The sequence below is a fragment of the Marmota monax genome, unplaced genomic scaffold (genome assembly GCF_021218885.2).
Source record: "Marmota monax isolate L192 unplaced genomic scaffold, Marmota_monax_Labrador192_F-V1.1 WCK01_AAM20220418_F8-fsc00061, whole genome shotgun sequence".
Taxonomy (NCBI): Eukaryota; Metazoa; Chordata; class Mammalia; order Rodentia; family Sciuridae; genus Marmota; species Marmota monax.
This window is the reverse complement of record NW_026695230.1, coordinates 16,272,563-16,298,265: the sequence shown is the minus strand read 5'-3', so window position 1 is coordinate 16,298,265 and position 25,703 is coordinate 16,272,563. Positions and strand designations below refer to the sequence as shown.

At 36.4% G+C, this 25,703-nt stretch overlaps 1 protein-coding gene across 6 annotated transcripts in view; it reads left to right on the top strand.

Annotated features, from left to right (window-relative positions):
- Positions 1-25,703, top strand: part of Ipo7 (importin 7) — a 59,672-nt gene that overhangs the window by 451 nt on the left and 33,518 nt on the right. For 3 of the 6 annotated variants that reach the window (XM_058576874.1, XM_046438153.2, XM_058576876.1), the window contains exons 2-4: positions 19,210-19,291; positions 21,571-21,724; positions 22,924-23,082. In XM_058576874.1, the coding sequence (XP_058432857.1) occupies positions 19,210-19,291; positions 21,571-21,724; positions 22,924-23,082 (395 nt within the window). Of the gene's footprint in view, positions 1-19,209; positions 19,292-21,570; positions 21,725-22,923; positions 23,083-23,392; positions 24,008-25,703 lie in introns of those variants that run through there. The other 3 variants (XM_058576875.1, XM_058576877.1, XM_058576878.1) reach the window with 3 other exon arrangements.

Here is a 25,703-nt window from a genome sequence, read left to right as displayed (position 1 = left end):
CGTCTGATCCCGAGCTGGGCCTCTGGCTAAGGTCTAGGCGTGAGGAGCCGGCCCGGGCGAGGCGGGCGTGACGGGCTGGACACATGGCTGGCTCCGGTGGCTGGCCGCCCTCTGGCTCACATCCAGCTCTTTCCTTGAGTCCAGGAGGGGGCGAAACTCACTGGAAGGTTTTTAGACGTTTTCGTGAGCAGTCTTGTCGGCGCCGAGTCTGGAGGGGCTCCTGGGAATACATACTGGTTTATGGGGGTCTGTGCATGTCGAGCCTTGTCACTTCGCTGGGCTGATCAGTGGCCTGCCTCTTGGTCACAACTTATTTCTGGCGAGCTGCTTTAAGAGGGAAGCCTGCGCCTCATTGGTAGGCAGGAGTAGTGTGGGTTAACATATGAATCTGATCCTTGGTCTTCTCCTGTCATAATGCCACAGTCGAGAGGCGGGGTGATGTAGTGGAAAGGGTCAGGTGAAGTGCACCCTTCTAGGTGTAGCTGCATCACTAATTTCTTGAGTGACCTTGGGCAAGTTGCTTAACCTTTTGATTCTTAGTTTTTTCCATTCATAAAATTAGGACACAGGATTGCTGTGATGGTCAAGTGAGATAATGTAAATCTGAGAGCTTTGAAACGTGCTCCACTTGCAGATCATTTTAGATGCTGCATTTGCTGAGGGTTAGTTTCTTCTTGCCCTGTATTTTTTGGAGAGCACCCCTTGGAAAGCATTACCACGTGGGTATCTTATTGTACTGTGTTCATCATCATTCCTTGTTTCTTAACTGGTACAGTTTTAGATGTTAATGATTCCTATTTCAAAGGCTTCCTCAAAGGACTATTGTAACTTCTGTTGCCAGTTAATAACCGTATTTTGATACATTGTTGAATCTGTCAGTTTTAGTTATTTAGCATACATTTTTGAACTTAAAAAGAAGTTCCACTTTAAAGAGATTCAGTTATTATATGCTCGTCTTAGCTGACATTTAAAACATTACTTTTTGATTTATCAGAAGCAGCAGGAATACCACCAATTGAACAACATCTTGTACAATGTTGTACTACAGAAACAGTTCAAGAAGACTACTCAGTTCAGATGAATTAAGTGTAAAATTTCAAACCAAAAAGTTAAATCTTTTGTATGTTAAGATCATCATACTATGCTTAACAATTGCATGCTCAAAGTCACCTTGGGAGGAGCTTAGATTTCTTTTGGTATAAAAGAGGAAGTTGAAACAAATTCCCACTTCGAACCATTTACTAAACTATGGGGGCAGTTATGGATCACTTTTTGTTTTGACTTGTGTTATGATAGACACGCATTTTGATGAACATTATTTTCCTTATGAAGTATTTATGCAGGTGTGAGCCTAGAAAAGCAAAAAGTAATTTGTGTTTGTAACTTTGCTCTTAATAGCACATTACTTTGACTAAATATACTTGCATGTAATTATTAATTTAAAACACTGTTACTTGAAAGAGTTGATTCCCTTACATAAAAATTGCATAAATAATATTTTGTGCAAATTTGAAAATCACTTATTCTTTTTAAAATTAAATTAAAATTTTTATTGGCACTTTGTAATTATACATAATAGTGGGATTCATTATGTCATATTTCTATGTGCGCTTATGAATCATTTTTTGGGCAGGTATTTCATGTCTTGTTATATGCACTAACATAAAAGACCCGGGGTAAGTATTTCACAAGCTAGTTTTTGGAAGATAAATAATCAATGGTATTCAAAGCCTTTTATTACTTAACCATTGAGTTGCTGTTTTGTAATACTATGGAACAGTGGACACTGTTGATCTTTTCTGGCAGAAAATGTGTTTTATAGCTTTTATGTCTGTGATTGTTAGCTGTTTACATTTCATATGTCTTTCAATTATTACATTAATATTTTATAGTAATTTTCCTAAGGTACCTTTTTAAAAAATATTCATTTATTTACATGTTTATTTATTTACTAACATACTTACTTGTTTTGTGGTACTGGGGATTGAACCCGGAGCACTCTTACACAGAGCTACATCCTCAGTCCTTTTTATTTCATTATTGTATTTTTTAAATTTTGAGACAGGGTTTTGCTAAGTTGCTGAGACTGGCCTCTACAATCCTACTACCTCAGCCTTCAGAGTTGCTGAGATTACTTCTAGAATATTTACTAATTTCTAATCTTTATTCCATTTTAATGCATTAGTTCCTCCCTCCCTTATATGTGAGTACTTTTTGCTTTTTTTTAAAAAAACTATTTTTTAGTTGTTGATGGACCTTTATATTATTTATTTTTATATGGTGTTGAGACTCGAACCCAGTGCCTCACACATGCTAGGCAAGTGCACTTTCACTGATCTACAACCCCAGCCCTTGCTTTGACTTTTTGTGACTGAAACTTGATTTAGGGAGAAGATTCTAATTGAGTCTTGAAGTTTGAATATAGTAAGAATGAGGAAGTAACATTTTTATTCTTGAGAGACTTTAGCTTTGAAAACTATTGATCATTCTACATGTCTTATCATTTTACTGAAGCTGTATTTTGGCTCATTTAGTTAAAGGAAAAAGATCTTTAACATGTGAATGAATTTTTTCTTCACTAAGTAATCACTGACTGTAAAAATTGCAGATGTTTTCAAAGTGTTTATAATGTAGATAGTATGAAAACAAAACAGTGCTCTGGCCATAGAGTCTTTGCACTTAGCTGTTACATTTCCTTGGAACTCCTTTTATTCAATTATCTCCCTGACTTGTTCTCTTATTTCCTTTGTCTCCTATCACCAAGGAGTTCCCTGGCTACCACACTCCCTGTCTCTCTGCATTTGTTTGTTTTTCTCTGCACTGATTTATTGTACATTTTATTTCTGTTTTTCCCCCTATAATTTTTAAGTTTCATGAGGAATGGAGTTGTCTTTTGTTACTATTATTCTTTGATTTGCCAGTGTTAGACTTTATTCACTGACTTAATATTACAATATATAATAGTATAGAATTTAGCTCTGTTATACCCCTTTCAACTCAAGGATGTTTCATCTATTTATAGTACATAGATCGTTAGAAACTGCACTGAAGTCTCCATTTTTAGCAGGTATTATCAAGCTACATCTACTTAGTATGACTTATTCTGTAGTATGTTTTATGTTTTGATGGCTCTTTTTACTTTTTGGACCACTGTTACAATTTTGGAACTTATTGTCAGATCCCAATTCTAATTATCTTCATGTAGCAAACTTTGCCTTTATTATTGGAGAAAACAATTGAAAGGTACAAGTTGGAAATTCCATTGAAAGCCCTTTAGATGTTTTAAGTACTGAGAAGTTTTGACCAGTCCTTCCTAGGTATTTTTGAAAGATTGGTTCCAGAACCACCTTGGTTTAGAATACCAAGGATGCTCAAGTCCCTCATAAAAGGTAGAATTTCCACATAACCTGTGCATATATATCCTCCCTCTACTTTCTTCTTCCTCCCCCTCCTCCTCCTCCTCCTCCTCCTGCTCTTCTTCTTTTGAATTGGGGTTTTGAATCCAGGGCAGTCTGCCTCTGAGCTATATCCCCATCCCTTATCTTTTACTTGGAGACAGGGTCCTGCTAAATTACCCAGCCTGACTCTGAACTTGGAATCCTCCTGGCTCGACCTCCCAAGTCACTGGTGTTACAGGTGTGCACCAGCCAACATGCACAGCCATAAACTGAAGTTTTTATATGTAATGCCAAGAAAAAAATCTTGAAATATATTCTGAATGATACTCCTAGTCTGGTTCATTTAACACCAACTATCTGTATGCTAAATAGTAAGCAAAGTTAGAAATTGAATACTTACCTGCAGTCAGGACTGTAATGGAGCTCTTTGTATGTTTTAAGTGAGAAAACTATTATGTATGACTTTGGTAAAAGACAGATATGATATCAGCATCCCTCTCTGTCACATTTGTAGCCAAGAGAAATGCCCTAAGTGGAATTTGAAGGCTTACCTATAGATGCCATTTAAACCTTCAGTTCCTAAGCTTAATGTGCCATGAAATGGTTATATAGGCAAAAATGCTGCTGCTTCCTTACATGTTTTATGTGAAAAAGCAAATGAACTTAGTTTTGATATATTTCTTTATTTTATGTTTACAAATGGTGATGGACAAACTAGTGTTGTGATGGACCTTATTTATACATGCTAATTTGATTTTTATTTTTATTAAAAGACAAAATCAAGGCTGAGGATGTGGCTCAAGCGGTAGCGCGCTCACCTGGCATGCGTGCGGCCCGGGGTCGATCCTCAGCACCACATACAAACAAAGATGTTGTATCTGCCAAAAACTAAAAAAAAATAACCCAAATCTTTTTTTTTTTTTTTTTTTTTTTTTAAAGAAAGAGTGAGAGAGTGAGAAAGAGGGAGAGAGAGAGAATTTTTTTAATATTTATTTTTTAGTATTTGGCGGACACAACATCTTTGTCTGTATGTGGTGCTGAGGATCGAACCCGGGCCGCACGCATGCCAGGCGAGTGCGCTACCGCTTGAGCCACATCCCCAGCCCCCCTAAAAAAAATAAATAAAATAAATAAAAATAAAGACACAATCAAGTGCAAAATAATGGCATATTTGTAGGCCAATTTGCACATTAAACAAAATATTTAAATGTGTAGTGTGTACATATATGCCCTAGTCTGTCTGGGTGCAAAATAACCGAGCCGCCACAAAGCCTTGTAGGTTCAAACCGGCACTCTACACACACTTCCTGGGAACACTCCCTCCACCGGGCTCTGCGCTCCAATTTTCCTGGAACCGTGCGAGAACTCAACCCGGGGAGAATTCAACCCGAACTCCAAAGTAGCGGGCTCCCGAGGCAGCAGGATCTGCCCTAATCCCGGAGCCACCCTAATCCCAGAGCAGGGTCACCTTTCAACCATTCCCTCTAGCAAAATGTGGGGCGTCATTCCGACTAAACTGTGGCTCTCAACACATATATATGTATGTGTACACACACACATACACACTTTTTTTGGGGAGGGTACCAGGGATTGAACCCAGGGGCACCTAACCACTGAGCCATATCCCCAGCCCTTTTTAAAAATTTTTTATTTTGAGACAGAGTCTTGCCAAGTTGCTTAGGGCCTAAGTTGCTGAGGCTGGCTTTGAACTTAGAATCCTCTTGTCTCAATCTCTCAAGCTGCTGGGAGTACAGTTGTGTGCCATTACGCCTTTCTAATAGTGTATATTTTTAGAAGACCAGAGTTTTCTGTAGGTTGAGTAGCTAACATTCCTTAACCAGGAATATTGAAAAGTAGATACTATTTGGAATCTGGGAGTGGGAAAGTCTCTGGATACTTTGGCTTTTAGAAAATTACTCGGTGACAGCATGTTGAAGATCTGAAAGATAAAATATGAAAGATTTTATATATATATATATATATGTATTATTTTGTACTGGGGATTGAACTGAAGGGTATTTTACCACCACTTTACATTCCTACTCCTCCTGCCTCATCCTCACAAGTCAATGGAATTATAGGAATTTCTCACTACATTTGGTTCAGTACTAGTATTTGTAATAAAATAGTCATTTTCGGATGTAGTAGATGGATATATAATTTTTTTATTGTTTCTGTCAGTTACATATTAATGATGAGTCTGAGTAAAGTGGCATTTTTTTCCTTTTGATCTCTAAATAATTTATAATGAAGTTTTTGTTTGAAGCAGGAGAATGTAGTGAGAGTCTCAGCCTGGTCCTAACTTTCCCCCTATAACTTCATTATGCTTCATATTTCATGTAAAACAGGTATAGTTATTTGGCATTGTCAAATTATTTAGTAAAAGGAAAGGTCAGAAATTCTGTAGCTTTTAAAATTATTTTGTATTCATTTTACGTAAAAATTTATTGTGTCAATTCCTTAAGTCTCCCTCCTTTTCATTATAAATGGTTTAACTTAGACTAACTAGTTGAAGTCTCTCTGCTTGCATTTAACAAATAAACTTTCAAGATATTGAAATTAGGTGATTCCATTGGAAAATGTGGGTCCAGATGGAAAACTGACTTTGGGAGACAGGGATTTCTCTTCATGAGTTAAAATTTATGTCTGGTTTGAGGAGCTGATAAATAAACATCATTGACAAACAGTGTAGCAGGCAATTGGAATGTAGAACTGAAGTTTAGAAGAGAAAACCACAATGAAAAGTCATTTTCTTTTGCAGGTTACTATAGAGAAGAAGAAAGTATGAACCAGAGGTGTGGGGTGGACTGGAGGGCCAAAGTTTGGCCGTTTTTTTGGGTCTTGGAGAAATGGGGAATTCTGCATAAAAGTAGGAGAGATACAAAGAAAAAATTTATAAGTGAGAAGGATGGTTGTGGTTAATTAATTAATTAATTAATTTAAAAAATTTGTCCTTTTTAGTTATATATGACAGTAGAATGTATTTTGACATTATACATACATCAAGTATAACTTCCCATTCTTGTGGTTGTACATGATGTGGAGCTACACTGGTTGTGTATGCGTATATGAATATAGGAAAATTATGTCTGATTCATTCTACTGTCTTGTGGTTAGATTTAATTTAGCTTCATTTTTCTTACACTATTTTCATAATTTTTCTACCAGTGAGCATGAATTATTTTCACAATATTTTAAAAAACTATTTGAAGAAAGGGATATTGGCATTTTTGGGATTTTTTTGTTTATTTGTTTTTCTAGTGATGGGCATCAGTTGCAGGGCCTTGTGCATGCTAAGCAAAAATTCTACTGAGCTTCATCCCCCGTGGCCTAGGTATTGGCATTTCTTTTTCTTTTTTTAAAATATTTTATTAGTTGTTGATGGACCCAGTGCCTCACTCTACCCCTGAGCCACAACCCCAGCCCCAAGTGTTGGCATTTCTGAGAAATTAAAGTGAACTGAAGACTTTTCAGGGGTAGGAGAGTGGGGAACAATTTCTGATTACAGGATCAGTGAGTGGAATCCTAGTAAAGGAGTAGGATAGATGGTAGATTAAAAAGGTATCAGGATTAGAGAACTTTGTAGTTTTTGTAGTTTCCGTTTTTTGCCCTGTAAACTTAGACCTATGAGAAAGGCGGGGAGGCACAGTAACCCGTGGGGAAACTGGCTGTGGAGTAGAAATAAGGGACTAGTATGCCGCAGTCTGGCTGGGCACAAATCACGAGCCACTGAAGCAGGATCAAACTTTATTTCTGAACTCCACCAGCACACTCCACACACGCTCCACGGGAACTATCCTGAACCCCAAAAGGCTCCTCCAGGAACTAGCAACCGGAAATATCTCCTCGGGAAATCCCTCCTCCTGCACTTCCCCAACCAATGGGAACTCTCCGGGAATCCCCAGGAGAACTCCAAAGTAGCCCACGAAGCGGATAGTAAAGCCTTGCCTGTCAACCAATACTGTTGACAAAATGCCAGGGGCCATTCCGACTGGGCTGTGGCTCTCAGCACTAGTAGGTATTTCTGGCCTGTTATTGTGCTACCTGTTATAATAATTAGTTTTTCCATTCATCTTGTTTTATAGTCATCAGTCCTTGAATTAGATCCTTCACACTGCTTCAAGATCTCCTCCTATAGCGTCAGATCTCCTCCTATAGCGTCAATCTATCTGGTCATTTAAAACTCTTTTTAAAAAATTCACATTTAATTAGATTTTTTTTTTTTTTTTTTTTTTTTTGGTACAAGGGATTGAACCCAGGGGCACCTAACTACTGAGCCACATCCTCAGCCCTTTTTTAATATTTTATTAGGGACAGGATTTTGCTGAGTTGCTCAGGGCCTTGCCAAGTTGCTGAGGCTGGGTTTGAACTCATGATTCTCCTGCCTCAGCCTTCTGAGTTGCTGGGATTACAAGTGGTGCACCACTGGCCCAAATTAATTAGATTTTTTTGATATCTTTTTCTTTTTCTTTTTTTTTTAAGAGAGAGAGAATTTTTATTTATTTTTTAGTTTTCGGCAGACACAACATCTTTGTTTGTATGTGGTACTGAGGATCGAACCCAGGCCGCATGCATGCCAGGCGAGCGCGCTACTGCTTGAGCCACATCCCCAGATCTGATATCTTTTTCTTAAATATTTTTGTTGTAGTTGGACACAATACCTTGATTTTATTTTTATGTGGTGCTGAGGATAGAACCCAGTACCTCATGTGTGCCAGGGGAGTTCTCTGCCGCTGAGCTATAATCCCAGCCCTTAATTAGATCTTTGTGTAACAATTTACTTCTTCATATTTTATCTTTCACCATTTGCTTTCATTCTCCTAATAATCTGTTTTATAAAACTCCTACTTTTCCTATTTAAAATTTTGTCCTTGGAGTTTAAGCCCTTTAGGGTTTACTTTGAGATTTAATTGGTTTGTCCAGTTACAACTCTTCAGTATAATATTAAAGTATGTGGCAACTGTAATTCTAGTTAGAAGTGTAGAGTTAAGAGATGGACAATGGTGTTGGGATTATTGAAGAATTTTGATGAGATGAATTAGGGTGAAAATTGAAATTATCTGGGTTGATGACAAATACTGAGAAGGTACAAAGTTTTGAAAGGTGGTTTTATGTTAAGACTAGCAGCTTTTAAACTTGAGTATTAGGAGTTTTATGTGTGTATGCCTTAATTAATAATGGTGTATAATGACTTGTCTGTTGCTTCAGTTCTCTGGTACTCTGACTGCTAGAATCCAAGAGCTTGAAGAGAGGACTTAGTCCTGTAATTAGTGTCAGCATACAAAAGTTACATTTAGACTTTGACTCACATAAAAGATCTATTATGACTTTTTGAGGCCCATGTCAGTATTTGCTATATGCTAAACTGTTGAGAATACCATAATTTTGTAAAATTTATAGTTTTGTGATAAAAGATTGATGTTAGTGGCATTTTTACTTTAGTTTATTTTTTAAATTGCCTTTAAAAATATGAAGAAAATTCTTTTTTACTATGTGATAGTTTGCTATACTCAGGAATGTCAGAAAGTTGTTAGAGATTTGGCTGGGGTTGTGGCACAGTGGTAGAGTGTTTGCTTGACATGTGTGAGTCAATGGGTTCGATTCTCAGCACTGCATATAAATAAATAAAGGTCCATCAACAACTAAAGAAGAATTTTCTAAAAAAGTAAGTTGTTAGAGATCAATGCTCTTAGAATAACAGTTTTTCCTAATTTGGAGAGTTAATGTATGTCTTTTATATATAGATCTTTGGCCTTTTGTTATTTGTATAGCATAAAATTCACCTGTTTTAAGTGACAATCACTGATTCACACCCCACATGCACCCCATCCCCCCACTCCTGGGGATTGAACTCAGAGCCTTATGCATGCTAGGTTAAGTTATGTTCCACTGAATTACATTCCCAGTCCTTTTTATTTTTTGTTTTGAGACAAAGCATCATTAAATTGCTGAGACTGGCCTTGAACTTGTGATCTTTTAGCCACAGCTTCCTGAGTTGCTGAGATCACAGGTGTGTGTCATCATGCCTGCCATATTTAGTTATTTTTAGTAGACTGAGTTGTATAACCACCACCCCAATAATATCCCTTATGCCATTTTGTTATTTATCCCCCATCCCAGTCTCAGGCAATCACTAATCTACTTTCTGTCTCAATTTTACTTTTGATTATCCAATATTTATTTCTCTCATTTCTATCATTAACTTTGGGAGAATGCAGTGCTTCTTCTGCCTTAGGAATTTCAAATGGATGGAAATTTGTATGGAAAAGGTAGATAGATGTCCCAGGTTGAGGTTATTTGTGTTAACCCCTCTTACAGAAATTTTCTTTTTACTGTAAGACTAGCTCAGTTGCTTGAAAGACAAAAGGCACTTTTGAATTTATACCTGTATTTTTCAAGGCAGTATAGCATTAATAAAGTAATAAGTGCTTATTTTTATTGTTGAGTGTTGTTGATTTATTTTTAAATATTGTTTTTAATTGTAGATGGACAAAAATCTATCTATTTATTTATTTATTTATTATGGGGTGTTGAGGATCGAACCCAGGGCCTCATGCATGCAAGGCAAGTACTCTACCACTGAGCTACAACCCCAGCCCCAGTGTTGTTGATTTTTAAAGACTAACTATTGAATTCACTCATTTAAAGTATGCAATTCGGTGATTTTTAGTATAGTCACAGAATTATGCAAACATCATCACACTCTTTAGAACACTTTCCTTGGTGTTCTAAAAAGAAAATCCATACCAATTAACAGTCACTTCTCATTATGCCCCCCACACACTCCTGCCCTAGGTAATCCAGGCTTTCTGTCCATATAGATTTGCCTATTCTGGACATTTTATATAATTGAAATCATATAATATGTAGTCTTTTGTGACTGGCTTCTTTTACATAGTGTACATTTTCAAGATCCATACCCATGGTTAGCATGATCGCTATTTCTCTTTTACTAATTTTTAATGCTGTTAATGTCCATGGAATAATAGTTTTTTGTTTTTTTTTCAAATCAGAGTAATTTGCATGTAGTAGAAAGCTAAAATAACTGTATAGGTCATTCACTTTTTGCCTAGTTATTTTACCAGGGTAGTCATTACCCAGACCAACATGTAAATAATATTTTCATTAGCCTAGAAAGTTTCCTTGGTAATCTTCTTATTGAGTACCTTTCCTTCTCCAGGTTACTATTATTCTGATTTCTGTTACTATGGTTTAAATTTGCCTGTCCTTGAATTTCATATAAATAGAATCACATGGAATGTATTTAAGGAGTTTGACTTCTTTTTCAACTGTGTGTGTGTGTGTGTACACACACACCAGGGATTGAGCCCAAGGCCTCCACACTTAGGCAAGTACTCTGTCACTTATCTTCATCCCCAGCCCTCAATGCATGTTATTTATTTTTAATTTTTTTCATAGCTGTAGGTGTACAGCATGTCTTTGTTTATTTTTATGTGGTGCTAAGGAATGAACCCAGTGCCTCGCACATGCTAAGCAAGCACTCTACCACTGATCTACAGCCACAGACCCCCTCAACATGTTTTGAAGATGAGTGTTTCTGATTGATTTTGTAGGTTGGTTTTACTTCATTTTTTAATTACTGTATAGTATTTTATTATGAACGTTCCATGGTTTGGTTCATTCTTTCACTTGTTAATGGTTGAATATTATGGATATAAGGACTCATTTCTCTTACATGTATCCTATAAGGGTAAAATTGCTAGGTTATTAGGTAGTGCATGTTAGAAACTGTCAGTTTTCCAAAATGGCACCATTTTCTACACCATTAGCATTGTAAGAATATTCCATCTTTTTATATCCTTATCAGTGCTTTGTCATATTTCATATATTGTTTTGGCATAGGATTGACTATTGTCTACTAATACTAATTGTTGTGAAGTTTACATTTTTTTTTTTCCTTTTCCTTTTGGTACCAGGAATTGAACCTGGAGCATTTTACCACTGATATATGTCCCCAGCCCTTTACATTTTATTTTGAGAAAGAAAGAGTCTTGCTAAGTTCTTAAGGCTGACCTTGAATAGGAACTTCCCATCCTCCTAACTCAGTCTCCTGAATCAGAGGGATTATAGTCACCCACCATGGTCCCCAGGGCTGATCTCCCTCCCCCCCCCCCCCCCAGCCAGGGATTAAACCCAGGGGTGCTTAACCACTGAGCCTGGCTGGCCTGGCTGAAATTTGCACATATTTGTTGTTCATTTTTTGTTTGGAGTAATGAACTCTGTTCCTAAGATGTTACAGATATTTTTCTTTTCCTTTTTGATTTTGTTTATACCAATGGGGGGAGTTTAAAAGTTCTTCCTTTTTTCTTTCTTTTATTTTAGGTGATACTAGCGATTGAATCCAGGGTCAAGTGCTCTACCATAGCCCAGCCCCAAAACTTCACATTTTATCTACTTAATCCTAAACTACTTTTTTGTCTCTCTGCCTTTGTTATCATGTTGTTTTCCTTGATGATAATAATGTTTTGCCTTGGTTTCCTTGAAGTACCTTTTGTGATCTTTTTTATTTCATGTCCAGGATGGCTGCAAACTGTGCTCAAGTGAACTCCTGGGCTCAAGGGGGTCTTCTGCTGTAGTCTCCCAAGTAACTGGGACATTCTGTTATTTTATTTACCCCAAAGCTGCTTGACACATTGACAGCATATTAAACTGTAAACATTGTGAAAACGTAAGAAGAAGAAAAAAAGGTGCTTGACACAGTATCTGTCTTTTTTTTTTAATATTAAAATCTTAAGAGAGTACCAGTTATGCTGTAGGAAGATACAGTGGGTAGCATATGCTACTTTTAACTCAAATAATGTACCTTTGTATACGTAAGACAAACAAAAATAGTGGTGATTGTGATGGATTATGTTGGTTTAACATGACTCCTAATTATAAACCAACAACTTCATCAGGACTTTTTTTTTTGGTATCAGAGATTGAACCCAGGGGTGCTTAACCATCGAGCCACATCCCCATCCCTTTTTATTTATTTTTTATTAGATATAGGGCCTCCCAAAGTTGCTGAGGTTGGGTTTGAACTCACATTCCTTCTGCCTCAATCTCTTAAGCCCCTTGATTACAGGTGTGCATCACCATGCCCAGCCTTCCTCAGGACTTATCATAGAAAGTAATCTGTTTCAAGTCTGAAGGACAAACTTCAGCATTGGGACCTCAAAAGAGATTGTTTAAATACACAAAGCCACATGTGCTGTGTTTTATGGATGATTTAAAGAACTAATGAGTAACTTGGCTACATTCAGTTTATATCTTTCTAATGTTAGATCATACTCTTTAAGAAAGATGAACTCCTACTGAGTATGGGTATATAGAACATACACATTTGTTATGTGGTGTTTTGCTGGTTTGTTGTTTTTGTTGGTGTTGAGGATTGAACCTTGGGCCTTGCACATGGTATGCAAGTGCTCTACCACTGAGAGCAATCCCAGCCTGTTATATCTTTATAATTTGTTAAAATATTTTCTGTGTCTTTTTTATTTACTTCTTACAAACATTCTATGTAGTGAATTTTAGTACACATTTTGTAATTGAGACAGATTTTCTGAATTAGCTTTCTCAAGGCTTAACAATATAGGAAATGTCATTACTTAGAATTACACCCAGGACTATCTGATTGCAGCAGTCCATTCCAGAAGCTCCCAGTTTGATATTGGAGACTATATATTATAAATGGCCTAAAATTACATTAGTAATAGTATGGATAGTGGTGTTCGTTATAGGTCTTTCTATCTATCCCTTAAGTATAAATATCCTTTCACACTCTACTATGCTCCTAGGCAATCATGTCTTCTTTCAAGGCATTTATTTCTTGTCTCTTTCAATTTATTCAGTAAATAGTTTGACTGTCCGAAATGCCATGCATCATAATGAGGATTAGGTATATAAACAGTATGGTCCCTATTTGATCGAACTTAAAGTCTAGTTAATGGTAGAAAAAGGGATAAAACTGGTGTGGGTTACAAATATGGTAGTTACAAATATGTAATAAGTATTTTGAAGAAAAAATAGTTAAAATTATGAGCATTCTAAGGGAGTCTTACTTTAACTTGAGTGATTAGATAGGAAAGACTTCTTTAAGGAAATAATGTTTAAACTGAGACATAGAGTGGGACATTGGGAAGCAGTTAACTCTGCTGAAGCAAGGGGAGAGTAGAAACTCACAGTATGTACAAAGACTCTGAAATGGGGTGACATTTATTATTGAAAGAACCCAAAGAAGGATGGTAAAGTAAGGGCAGGGGAAAAGCTTTTTTATTATTTTATTTTACTTATTTTTATTTTTTATTTGTTCTTTCTAGATAAACATGACAGTAGAGTGTTTTTTGACATATTATACATATATAGATTCTTTTTTTTTTTTTTTAGAGAGAGAGAGAGAATTTTTTAATATTTATTTTTTAGTTTTCGGCGGACACAACATCTTTGTTTGTATGTGGTGCTGAGGTGATTGCGTTAACGCTTAAGCCACATCCCCAGCCCCACATATAGATTCTTAAGTATAATTGTTTCAGTTAGGATCCCATTATTGCAGTTGTATATGATGTGGAGTTACATTGGTTGTTACATTCATATATAAGGATAGGAAAGATATGTTCGATTAATTGTACTGTCTTTTCTATTCCCAGAGAAAGTTTTTTTTTTAATTTTAAAATTTATTCTAATTAGTTATATACTACAACAGAATGTACTTCAACTCATTGTACACAAATGGAGTACAACTTCTTATTTCTCTGGCTGTACATGATACAGACTCACACTTTTCATGCAGTCATACCCGAACATAGGGTAATAATGTCTGTTTCATTCCATCATCCTTCTCACTCACTCCCCTCCCCTCACTCTCCTCTGTTCAATCCATAGTTCCTTCATTCTTCCCTAGTGCCCCGCCTTGATCCCATTATGGATTATCGTCTGCATGTCATTTGGCCTTTGTTTTTTTTTTTTTTTTGTGAATTGGCTTATTCCACTTAGCATGATATTCTTCAACTCCATCCATTTACCTGCAAATGCCATAATTTCATTCTTCTTTAAGGCTGAGCAATATTTCACTATGTACACATACCACATTTTCTTTATCCATTCATCTGTTGAAGAGCATCTAGGTTAGTTCCATAGTTTAGCTATTGTGAATTGAGCTGCTGTAAATATTAATGTGGCTGCTTCACTGTGGTATGCTGATTTAAGTCTTTTGGATATATGCTGAAGATTGGGATAGCTGGGTCAAATGGTGGTTCCATTCCAAGTTTTCTAAGGAATCTATCTCCATACTGCTTTCCAGAGTGGCTGCACCAACTTGCAGTCCCACCAGCAATATATGAGTGTACCTTTTCCCCTACATTCTTGCCAACGTTTATTGCTACTTGTAATCTTGATAACTGCCATTCTGACTGGAGTGAGGTAGAATCTCAGTGTAGTTTTGAGTTGCATTTCTGAGATGTTGAACACTTTTTCATATATTTGTTGATCTCCTGGAAGTGTCTGTTCAGTCCCTTAACTCATTTATTAATTGGATTATTTGTATTTTTTTGGTGCTATTTTTTAGAAATATTTTTTACTTATAGATGGACGCAATATCTTTATTTTGTTTATTTTTATGTGGTGCTGAGGATCGAATTCAGTGCCTCACATGTGTGAGGCATGCACTCTGCCACCGAGTCACAACCCCAGCCCCTGGTGTTACGTTTTTGAGTTCTTTGTATATTCTGGAGATTAGTGCTCTACCTGAGGTGCTTGTGGTAAAGTTTTTTTTCCCATTCTGTAGGTTCTTTCTTCACATTGTTTCCTTTGCTGAGAAGAAGCTTTTTAATTTGAATCCATCCCATATATTTATTCTTTCTTAAAAAGTGATTCAAAGGAGTTGTCCTCCATTATTATTATTATTATTATTAGTATTTAGTAGATGGACAGAATGCTTTTATTTTATTTGTTTATTTTTATGTGTTGCTGAAGATTGAACCCAGTGCCTCACATGTGCTAGGCAAGTGCTCTGCCATTCAGCCACAGCCACAGCCCCCATATATTGATTCTTGAATTTATTTCTTGTGCTTTAGGAGTCTTGTTAAGGAAGTCAGGTCCTAACCTGACATGATTGGATTTGGTCCTACTTTTTCTTCTATTAGGTCAGAGTGTCTGGTCTAATTTGTAGGTCCTTGATCCATTTTGAATTGAGTTTTGTGCAGGGTGAGAGATAGGAGTTTAATTTCATTTTGCAACATATAGATTTCCATTTTCCCCAGCACCATTTGTTAAAGAGGGTATCTTTTCTCCAATGTTTATTTTTGGTGCCTTTGTCTAATATGAGATAACTGTATATGCGGGGTTTGTCTCTGTCTTCTGTTCTGTACTATTGGTCTACATGTCTATTTTTGTGCCAATACCATGCTGTTTTTGTTACTGTAGCTCTGTAGTACAGTTTAAGGTCTGGTATTGTGATGCCACCTGCTTCACTCTTCTTGCTAAGGATTAGTTTGGCTGTTCTAAGTCTCTTAAAAAAATAAATCCTCAAAAAAATGAAAATACTTGGGAATCGGGGCTGAAGTTGTGGCTCAGTGGTAGAATGCTTGCCTAGCATGTTTGAGGTGCTGGGTTCGATCCTTAGCACCACATAAAAATAAATAAGTAAAATAAAGGTATGGTGTCCAACTATTTAAAAAAGTATTTAAAAAAATACTTGGGAATCAATCTAACAAAAGAAGTGAAAGATCTCTACAATGAAATCTAGAGAACACTAAAAGAAATGGAAGAAGATCTTAGAAGATGGAAAGATCTCCCATGTTCTTGGATAGGCAAAATTAATATTATCAAAATGGCCATTACTACCCAAAGCGTTTTTACACAAATTTAATGCAATTCCTTTTAAAATCCCAATGTCATTCTTCATTGAAATAGAAAAAGCAATTGTGAGATTCGTTTGGAAAAATAAGAGACCCAGAATAGCCAGAGAAAGTTTTTTATTTTTTTATTTTTATTTATTTATTTATTTTTAAACAATTTTATTTTTTAGTTTTAGGTAGATACAATATCTTTATTTTATTTTTATGTGGTGCTGAGGATTGAACCCAGTGCCTCACACGTGCTAGGCAAGCACTCTACCACTTGAGCCACAACCACAGCCCTGGAGAGAGAAAGTTTTTTAAATGAGCCTGACGAAGGGGGCGAAATATCTTCTTGAAGGGCATCAAAAATTGTAATAGAATGTTTTTAAAAGAGATTAATTTACAATCTTATTTTCAATTAATTCATTATTTTGCTGTACTTTTAAAAAATATTTATTTTTTAGTTGTAAGTGAACATACAATATCTTTATTTCATTTTTATGTGGTGCAGAGGATTGAACCCAGTGTCTCACGCATGCTAGGCGAGCACTCTACCACTGAGTCACAACCCCAGCCCTATTTTTGCTGTACCCAGGGATGCTTTACCACTGAAATACATCGACAGCCCTTTAAAAAAATTTTTTTTTAGGTGTAGATGGACACAACACAATGCCTTTATTTTTATATGGTACTGAGAATCGAACCCAGGTCCCGCCTGTGCTAGGCGAGTTCTCTACCGCTGAGCCACAATCCCAGCCACTCAGCAACCTGTTTTATATTTTATTTTAAGACAGGGTGTTGCTAAATTGCCCAGGCCGACCTTGAACATGGAATCCTCATGCTTAGAGTCTAGGATTATGTTTAAATCTGGTTGGCTGATAAATGGAGAATGGTTAGGAGTGAGAATAGTTAATTTAAGAGGGATATGAGATGGGGTATAGTTTAGTGGTACAGCTTTTGCCTAGCATGTGCAAGGTTCCAGTTCTGGGTTTGATTGATTGCCATCATCACAAAAATAAATAAATAAATGAAAGGATGGTAGTTACTTGGACTAGGTTGGTATCGATGGGAATGAAGAAAGTGGGTATATTTTAAAAATGTACATTTTAGAATTAGGACTGGATGTGTTAAATTGGGAGTAGGAGAGGAAAGTGTGAGGATTGCCAAGGATGGTGATGATGGAAGTTAAGAGAGTTAGTATAGACAGTAGCATAGAAGTTTATGGGAGAAACGATGCTTTAGATACTGAAATAGGAATGTGTAATAGATAAGTCTTTTATAATGATCTGGGTTGGAAATAATGTATGTAAATATAAATTATATATATATACACACACACACGTGCGTTATTTTTTATTTTTCATTGTCTTGCGGTATGGAAGTATTGAATTCAGTAGTGATGTTTAATCACTAAGCCATATTCCCAGCCCTTTTTATATTTTATTTAGAGACAAGGTCTTGCTAAGTTGCTGAGGCTGGCATTGAACTTGTGATCCTCCTGCCTCAGCCTTCTGAGCCGCTGGGGTTAATTGGTGTGCACCCCATGCCCGGTTATATAGATAGTATTTAAAGACAGAAATTAGATGAGATCAGCTGGAGACTGGAAAAGATGGCATAGGACTGGGTCTTGGTAAGTTCTAGCATTTATAGATTAAACAGAATGGGAAATCGGCAAAGAAAGCCTGCGGAGAGAGATCAAGAGTGGTGTGATAAATGGTGTTGATGAAAGGTTTCTAAAGACAGTTATTTACTGTGTTGATGATCTAGTTGGAGTAAAGGAAAGGGGTTAGTACCTGCCCTTCATCTACTTGAATCTTCTGTAGTGTCTACTACTTCTTCCATTAGCTGTTTGATTATTTTATATTCCTTCAGTACACTATATGTTTCTATGAGGTCATGGAACTTGAGTGTAATATTCAGTCCTGTAATCTCAGCTTCTTGCATAATGTCCTGCACCAAGAACATGTAACTGTATAATTTTCAGACTATATAATTATCACTCTAGATGTTAATGTGGAGTAAATTTTTTTTGTATTCAACAATAAAATTCTCTGAGAATGTGTTTTCAGAATGTTTTTGGGGAAAGTCTTTAAAGAGGAAATTAAAATAAAAATCAGTATATTTCATGTGAACACCTGCACAAAAATACTAAAACTTAGGCTGAAAAGAGATGACATTTATAGGTGCTGATTTTGTTAGAATGGAGGGGAATTAAATGGCAAAACATACAAGAAGTAATTTAACTTGAATGTTCAGTATTGTAATATAAAACTTGGAAAATAGAAAATGTGTAAGGAGTAGCTCTTATTACTCAATGATAACTGGTTTTAGCATTTTTGGTGTGTTTTAGTTTCAGTCTTTTCTGTGGGTTGCATTGCTTATCATATATTTAAGTATGATCATATAGTTTTTATTCTACTGTTATTATGTTAAAGCTATTGGTTTTCCCTCTTCCATTGAAATATAAAATGTACAGAAAAGTGTTTATAAGGATACAGTTTTCACAAACAGCACACTTATATAAAACAGCAACCAGATCAGGAAATAAACATTATTAGCACCTTGGAATCATCCCAATCTACTCATTATTCATTTTTATTGACTTAGGATGTATCTAGCTACTTAACAGAACATGTATACAAAGAAATTATTACTGAAAAGTAGAAGTAGATATCATCACAGATCATATTGTTTTTGAGCTGCTCCTACCAATGTAGGTTAAGAATGCTAGTTGAGAGAAATGGAAAGGGCAGTGCAGACAAATGCAAACATACAAACATTTTTAGGATTTGTCATTATATGTTCAAGTTCAGTATAGGAGAGTGATGGGCAATAAATCTGGGATCAGGTGACAAAGTCCTTTGTACAAGCCAAGCAATGGAAGAGTATTAAAGTTCTTTGGATCTGTTATTTTAAATTATATTTATTTATAGAAACTTTAAAAAGTTTATTTTTCCCCCATTTGTTTGTAGGCACACAAGTCTCTGAATTTTGTTTCAACATTGCTCCAAATTACTATGTCAGAACAACTGGATTTACCTGTAAGACAGGCAGGTACGTTTCCTGAATTATTTTCTTGATTGTAAAGATATTGTTTAAAAGATTTGTAAATTGAATAGCAGAAATATTTTGGGGTGGCCCTTCATGATTTTCCTGAAAACAAATTTGCCCTCAATAAACAGCAAGTGTCTTGATATTTGGTATCAATTTCAAAAGATTGATTGATTGATTGATTGATTTATATTTTTTCGTGATGTTGGGGATTGAAACTAGGGCTTCAGGCTTACTATGGGTAGAGTGCTTACTCGACGTGTGAGGCGCATAGTTCAATCCTCAGCACCACATAAATATAAATAAATAAAATAAATGTATCGTGTCCATTTGCAACTAAAAAATATTTTTTAAAAAATGCTAGTAATGTCAATTGTCCTTGTTCCAATGTGTGCAGGACTTCCAATAAGAATTGCTCAGTTGGTAGAGTGCTGCCCAAGGCCCTGGTTTCAATCCCCACTACTACCTCAAAAAAAAAAAAATTGCTAATCAAAGAACCAGAATTTAGGAATTAATTAAGTATGAATAATTTCCCTTGCTGTATCTCTTCTACTTTTGTGGTCCATACCCCACTAGCCTCCCTGGCTTAAGGGCTGGGTTAAAAACACCACCACCACCACCTAAATTTTCCCACATCAGTTTGGTCACTTCATCAAATAGCGATGTACAAATGTAGTAATATATAATAGTTGACAAGAAATTGTAATCTCTTTTTTTTTCCCTCCTGTTCTAGGGGGTTGAACCCAGGGCTTTGTGCATGCTGGGCAAGTGTTATATCCATACCCCTTTTTAAAAACATTTTTGTCTTGAGACAGGATCTTGCTAAGTTCTCCAGGCTGGCCTCGAACTTGTTATCCTCTTGCCTGAGCCTCCCAAGTCTTGGAGCTGCAGGCATGCACTATGGCATCTGTGATCTGTCATTTTTGAGCATAGCAAATTCTCCCATAAAATAACATGAATTTAAATTACAGGTAGCACTCACCTGTAATCCTAGTGGTTCTGGAGGCCAAGACAGGAAAATTGTGAGTTCAAAGCCAGCTTTAGCAGAAGTGAGGTGCTAAACAACTCAGTGAAACTCTGTCTCTAAATAAAATACAAATAGGGCTGGGGATGTGGCTGCATGGTCCAGTGCCCATAAGTTTAATCCCCAGTACCCCACCCCCCAAAATGAATTTGAAGTGCTGTGTGATTGAAACACTTGGGATTTATAGATTTAAGAACCTTTATATACTATGATTTTTCTTTTTTTTTTTTTTTTTTTTTAAAGAGAGAGGGAGAGAGGAGAGAGAGAGAGAATTTTTTAATATTTATTTTTTAGTTTTCGGAGGACACAATATCTTTGTATGTGGTGCTGAGGATCGAACCCAGGCCGCACTCATGCCAGGCGAGCGCACTACCGCTTGAGCCACATCCCCAGCCCCACTACTATGATTTTTCTTTGATATACATTTATTTTTTATCACCTTTGTGAGATTATTTTAGAAATTATTTTAGTGTGAGATACTTCTGTCTTCAGGTTTTTCTTGGTTAGAAAACTGTTAAAATTAGTTTAACTATTCTATAGAAAACTGATTATTGCCGGGCATGGTGGCACAAGCCTGTAATCCCAGTCCCTCAGGAGGCAGAGGCAGGAAGACAACAAATTCAATGCCAGCTTCAGCAACTCAGCAGGATCCTAAACAACTTAATGAGACCCTATCTCAAAATAAAATATTAAACGGGCTGGGGACATTGCTCAATGGTACCCAGCATTCAATTCCCAGTAACCCCCTCCCCCCAAAATAACCGTTTTGCTTCTAGTGTTTATTTGCCAGGTTCTCTTAGATTTAGTGTTCAATTATGTTGGTTATTGCTGTCACTGAGTAGTAATTGCTGTAAATGAGAGTTAATTTTGTTTTTTGATTATTAACTTTTAACATACTTGAAAAAAGCTGGATACAGTAGTATATGCCTATAATTCCTGCTGTTTGGGAGGCTGAGGCCAGCCTGGGCAACTTGAGGGAGACCCTGTCTCAAAATAAAATGTCTAGGACTCGGGATATACCTCATTGGTAAAGTACCCTTGAGTTCAATCCCTTGTACCACCAGAAAAAAAAAACAACAACAACAAAAACCCAATATTGATTGTAGTATTTTGTTTGTAATACAAATTTTTTTTTGTTTGTTTTATGTTTGTAACTAAAAATGATTTGGAAGAAATAATTTAGGTATGGACTTTGTAAAGGGACATTAACATTGCTTTCATAGTAAATATTCTTTTGTCAAACTGATCCATATTTTAGGTGTTATCTATTTGAAAAATATGATAACACAGTATTGGCCTGATCGAGAAACAGTACCAGGGGATATATCCCCTTACACTATTCCAGAAGAAGATCGACACTGCATTCGAGAAAATATTGTAGAAGCCATCATTCACTCTCCTGAGCTTATCAGGTATGTAATTTTCAGGTTCTTTTTTTTGGCGGGGGCGTGTCTATTTAGAATACGCAAACCTACTTTTTTTTTTTTTTTAACTTTATTGTATTTATTTATATGTGGTGCTGAGGATCAAACCCAGGGCCTTTCACATGCGAGGCGAGCGTTCTACTGCTGAGCCATAACCCCAGCCTGCAAACCTGCAATTTTTACAGCAGAAAACTTATCCAAAAAATGTTTTTATATGACAGTGTCTTTGATTAATTTTCTTACTACAGTTAAATATTACAGTCGTAAAACTTGGAAAACATCCTGTTGTCAGATGAAATGGCCGGGTATGGTGGTGTATCCCTGTAATACCAGTGGCTTGGGAGGCTGAGGCAAGGAGGGTCCTGAGTTCAAAAGCCAGCCTCAACAACTTAGCCAGACCCTTTCTCTAAATAAAATACAAAAAAGGGCTGACGATGTAATTTAGTGGTTGACTGTCCTTGGTTTAATTCCCAGTACCAAAAAACAAACAAACAAATAAAAAACAACAAAACTGTGAAATGCTGTCATATACTATATGTATGTACATACATATAGTATTTTGGTACTGGGGACTGAACTCAGGGGTCTTAACTATTGAGCCACATCCCCAGACCTTTTTATTTTTTTGAGACATAGTCTCACTATGTTGCTGAGGCTAGCCTCCAGATTTCGATCCTCCTGCCTCAGCCTCCCAAGTCGCTGGGATTATAGGTGTGTCACCATACCCAGCTCATATACTTTATATTGTGTAGTCTTTCAATATTTGAAAACTCTTTTCTATTTATTATTTTATTGAGGTTCTGGAGTGAACCTAGGGCCTCCCACATGCTAAGGAGACACTCTACCATGGGCTATACCCGCTGAAAGCTCTTATATATTTATATTTTGCAAAATTTATAACAAGTGTGGTTGTTCTTAAATGATACTTACTAGTTTCAGGGATTTAAAAAAATCTGCACTCATAACAATTATTCAGTTTCTTTTAAGTTGGTAGGAATAGTAGGTTTTGCTGAATGATTTATTTTGAATTAGTATTTTGAATTATTTTTATTGGATGTATATACAAACATCAGGTAGATTATTTGAAATTAGGTATTATCTGAATAGCCCATTTTCCCTTTATGAGTCAGTGAAATTTTATCTGTTAGTATTTCTTCCTTCTTACTATATATATTTTTTACTTACAGGGTACAGCTCACTACATGCATTCATCACATCATCAAGCATGATTATCCAAGCCGCTGGACTGCCATTGTGGACAAGATTGGCTTTTATCTTCAATCTGATAACAGTGCTTGTTGGCTAGGAATTCTCCTTTGCCTTTATCAATTGGTGAAAAATTATGAGTAAGTGTCTTTCTCATGGAATTTCAAGAAGTAGGAAGAGTTTTGAAATTTTACATACCAATTTGAAAATGTAAAATTATATTTGACATAGCTCATGAAATTAGTGAACTAAATGGTAATTTTAATTAATTAATTTATTTTTTAAATTTTTTTATTTTTTGTGGTAATAGGGCCTTGTAAATGCTAGGCAAGCACTCTGCCACTGAGTTAAATCCTAGCTGTATTTTATTCTTCTTTAAGATAGAGTCTCGCTAAGTTGCCCAGGTTGGCCTCAAATTTGGGATCCTCCTGCCTCAACCTTCTGAGTAGCTGGGATGACAGTCTGTGCCTCCCACACCTGGCTCCTTTTAAAGCTATGTGTATTGAGGGATTCATACTTAGCTATTTCATTGTTTGCATATTTAAGCATATTATAAATCATGTAAGGTAATTAGTATCAGAAATATTTCTGGTTAAGGAATCATTTTAGATATGGGTTTAGGAATCAGAAAAAAAAAAACCTAACCTTGTAAGTTAAGGTATAGCACAAACAGTGCTAAGCAAAATGTTGAAGGGGCTTTCCTTTAAGCATATGGTAACAGTAGTAAAATTGGTAGGCAATTGAAAGTCTTGATGTGGAAAAATTATGAGGAAGGCTTTTTAAATTCTATGATGGTGATTTTATTTCCAGTCCTAACAGCTACACAGATGCCTTTGTAATACCTCCAAATCTAGGAGTTGTAGTTAGCCTCCAATACCATTTTTGGTTCCCATTTCAAAGTAGCTGATAAACTGCTGCTGTTGTTCTGAGCAGTAGAGAAAATATACCATTTACAGCACTGGTGCTGGTGTTTTCTTGTGTTCCCACTAGCTGCCCATCTTCCTGCTAAGGAATGTTCCAGCTGTTGCTCCAACCTCTGTCAGAATGCCAGTTGTTGTAGTTCTGGTAAGTGAGTGACTAAAATCAGAGAGAATAACAATGATAAGCTGTCAGTTGTCATTGAGGAGGTGCAAGTCTCTCCTGTTTTAAAATCTTAGCAGGAGGGAATTTGATAGGCATTTTCAAGTGGGAAGTATAGGAGGCTGCTACAATACTAGAAGTCCAGGTTTTTTTTAGGCAGTGTTTATGGAACACAGGTATTCAGAAGGGATCTGTGTGGACTGATGCATTTCTAAGAAAATTCATGGAGATACTTGAATTTGGTGGCCTTCAGGAGCATAGATTCTCAGGAGTTGCTTTTCTGTTGAAGGAGCACAAAGAGCATTTGAAGAGGAAGGCATGTCGCACTGAAGTGAGTAGTATGAACAAAGAAAGATGCAAAGATGGAAATGAGACACTGTATTAAATGGATAGAAAGGAAATCACTTAACAGTATGCATAGTTTCTTATGAAAGGTTGGGAATAATAGTTTGGACTGTTGGGACCATATTAAATAAGGTTTTATATGACAAAAGAAAATATGGATGTGATTTTTTTTTTAATATTTATTTTTAATTGTAGTTTGACACAACACCTTTATTATTTATTTATTTATTTTTATGTGGTGCTGAAGATTGAACCCAGGGACTTGCACGTGCTAGGCAGGTGATCAACCACTGAGCCAAAACCTCAGCCCTGGATGTGATCTTTTAGATACTGAGGAAGCATTGAATAGTTTATGAACAGAAAAGTGATAGTAGACTTGTGTCAGTGTCACATTTTCACACTTTCAGGAATTTTCAGGCCTTGGAGGGAAATTATATGTTTGGCATTAAAATTTACTTTCTAGGGGCTGGGGCTGTCATTCAGTGATACCGCACTTGCCTGGCATGTGTGAGGCATTGGGTTCGATTCTCAGCATCACATATAAATAAATAAAATAAAGATCTATCAACAACTAAAAAAATCTTTTTTAAAAGTTTGTTTTCTACTACCTCCCAACTTCTAGCACAGTGAGGGGAGGTAGCAGAGAAGAAATTCTAACATGGCATGAGTATTCACATTCATAGTCACCTGGGATGGATAAGTGGAGAGTGCTGCATAGTATAGTTTTCTTTTATTAAAAGGAAATTTTGTCTATAGACATTTATAGTTTGTGTAGTCAGACTAGAGAGTGCAAATGGCTTTCTTTCATAAAATGTTGCTGTTTTATTGACTCAAAGGTATAGGTAATCCTTTTTAAATATATGCTAAGTATAATTTCTTAGTATGTTAAAATAATGTCTAAAATGAGTTTTCAATTTTGTTATTTTTTTAGTTGTAGATGGATACAGCATCCAATTTGTTTATTTATTTATTTTTCTGTGGTGCCAAGGATTGAATCCAGTGCCTCACAGTTGCGCTAGCCAAGTGCTCCACCACTGAGCTACAGCACTAGCCCTGAGTTGTCAGTTTTGTAAATAGCCTTACCAAGCATTAATGTGAACCTTATTTTTGGTGATACTGGGAATTGAACTCAGGGGAGCTACATTCTTGAACGCCGCCCCCCCCCCCATGCTTTCTTTCTCAGTTTCTAATCTTCCTGTGTCCGTCTATCTCCTAGTTGTGGGGATCACTGAGATTACAGGCGTGCACCCTGAGCCCGGATCTTTCTTTGTTAGATTTCTGCCTGCCTTCCCTTCTTTGTTTCCTTCCCCTTCCTTCCCCTCTTTCTTGTCTTTCT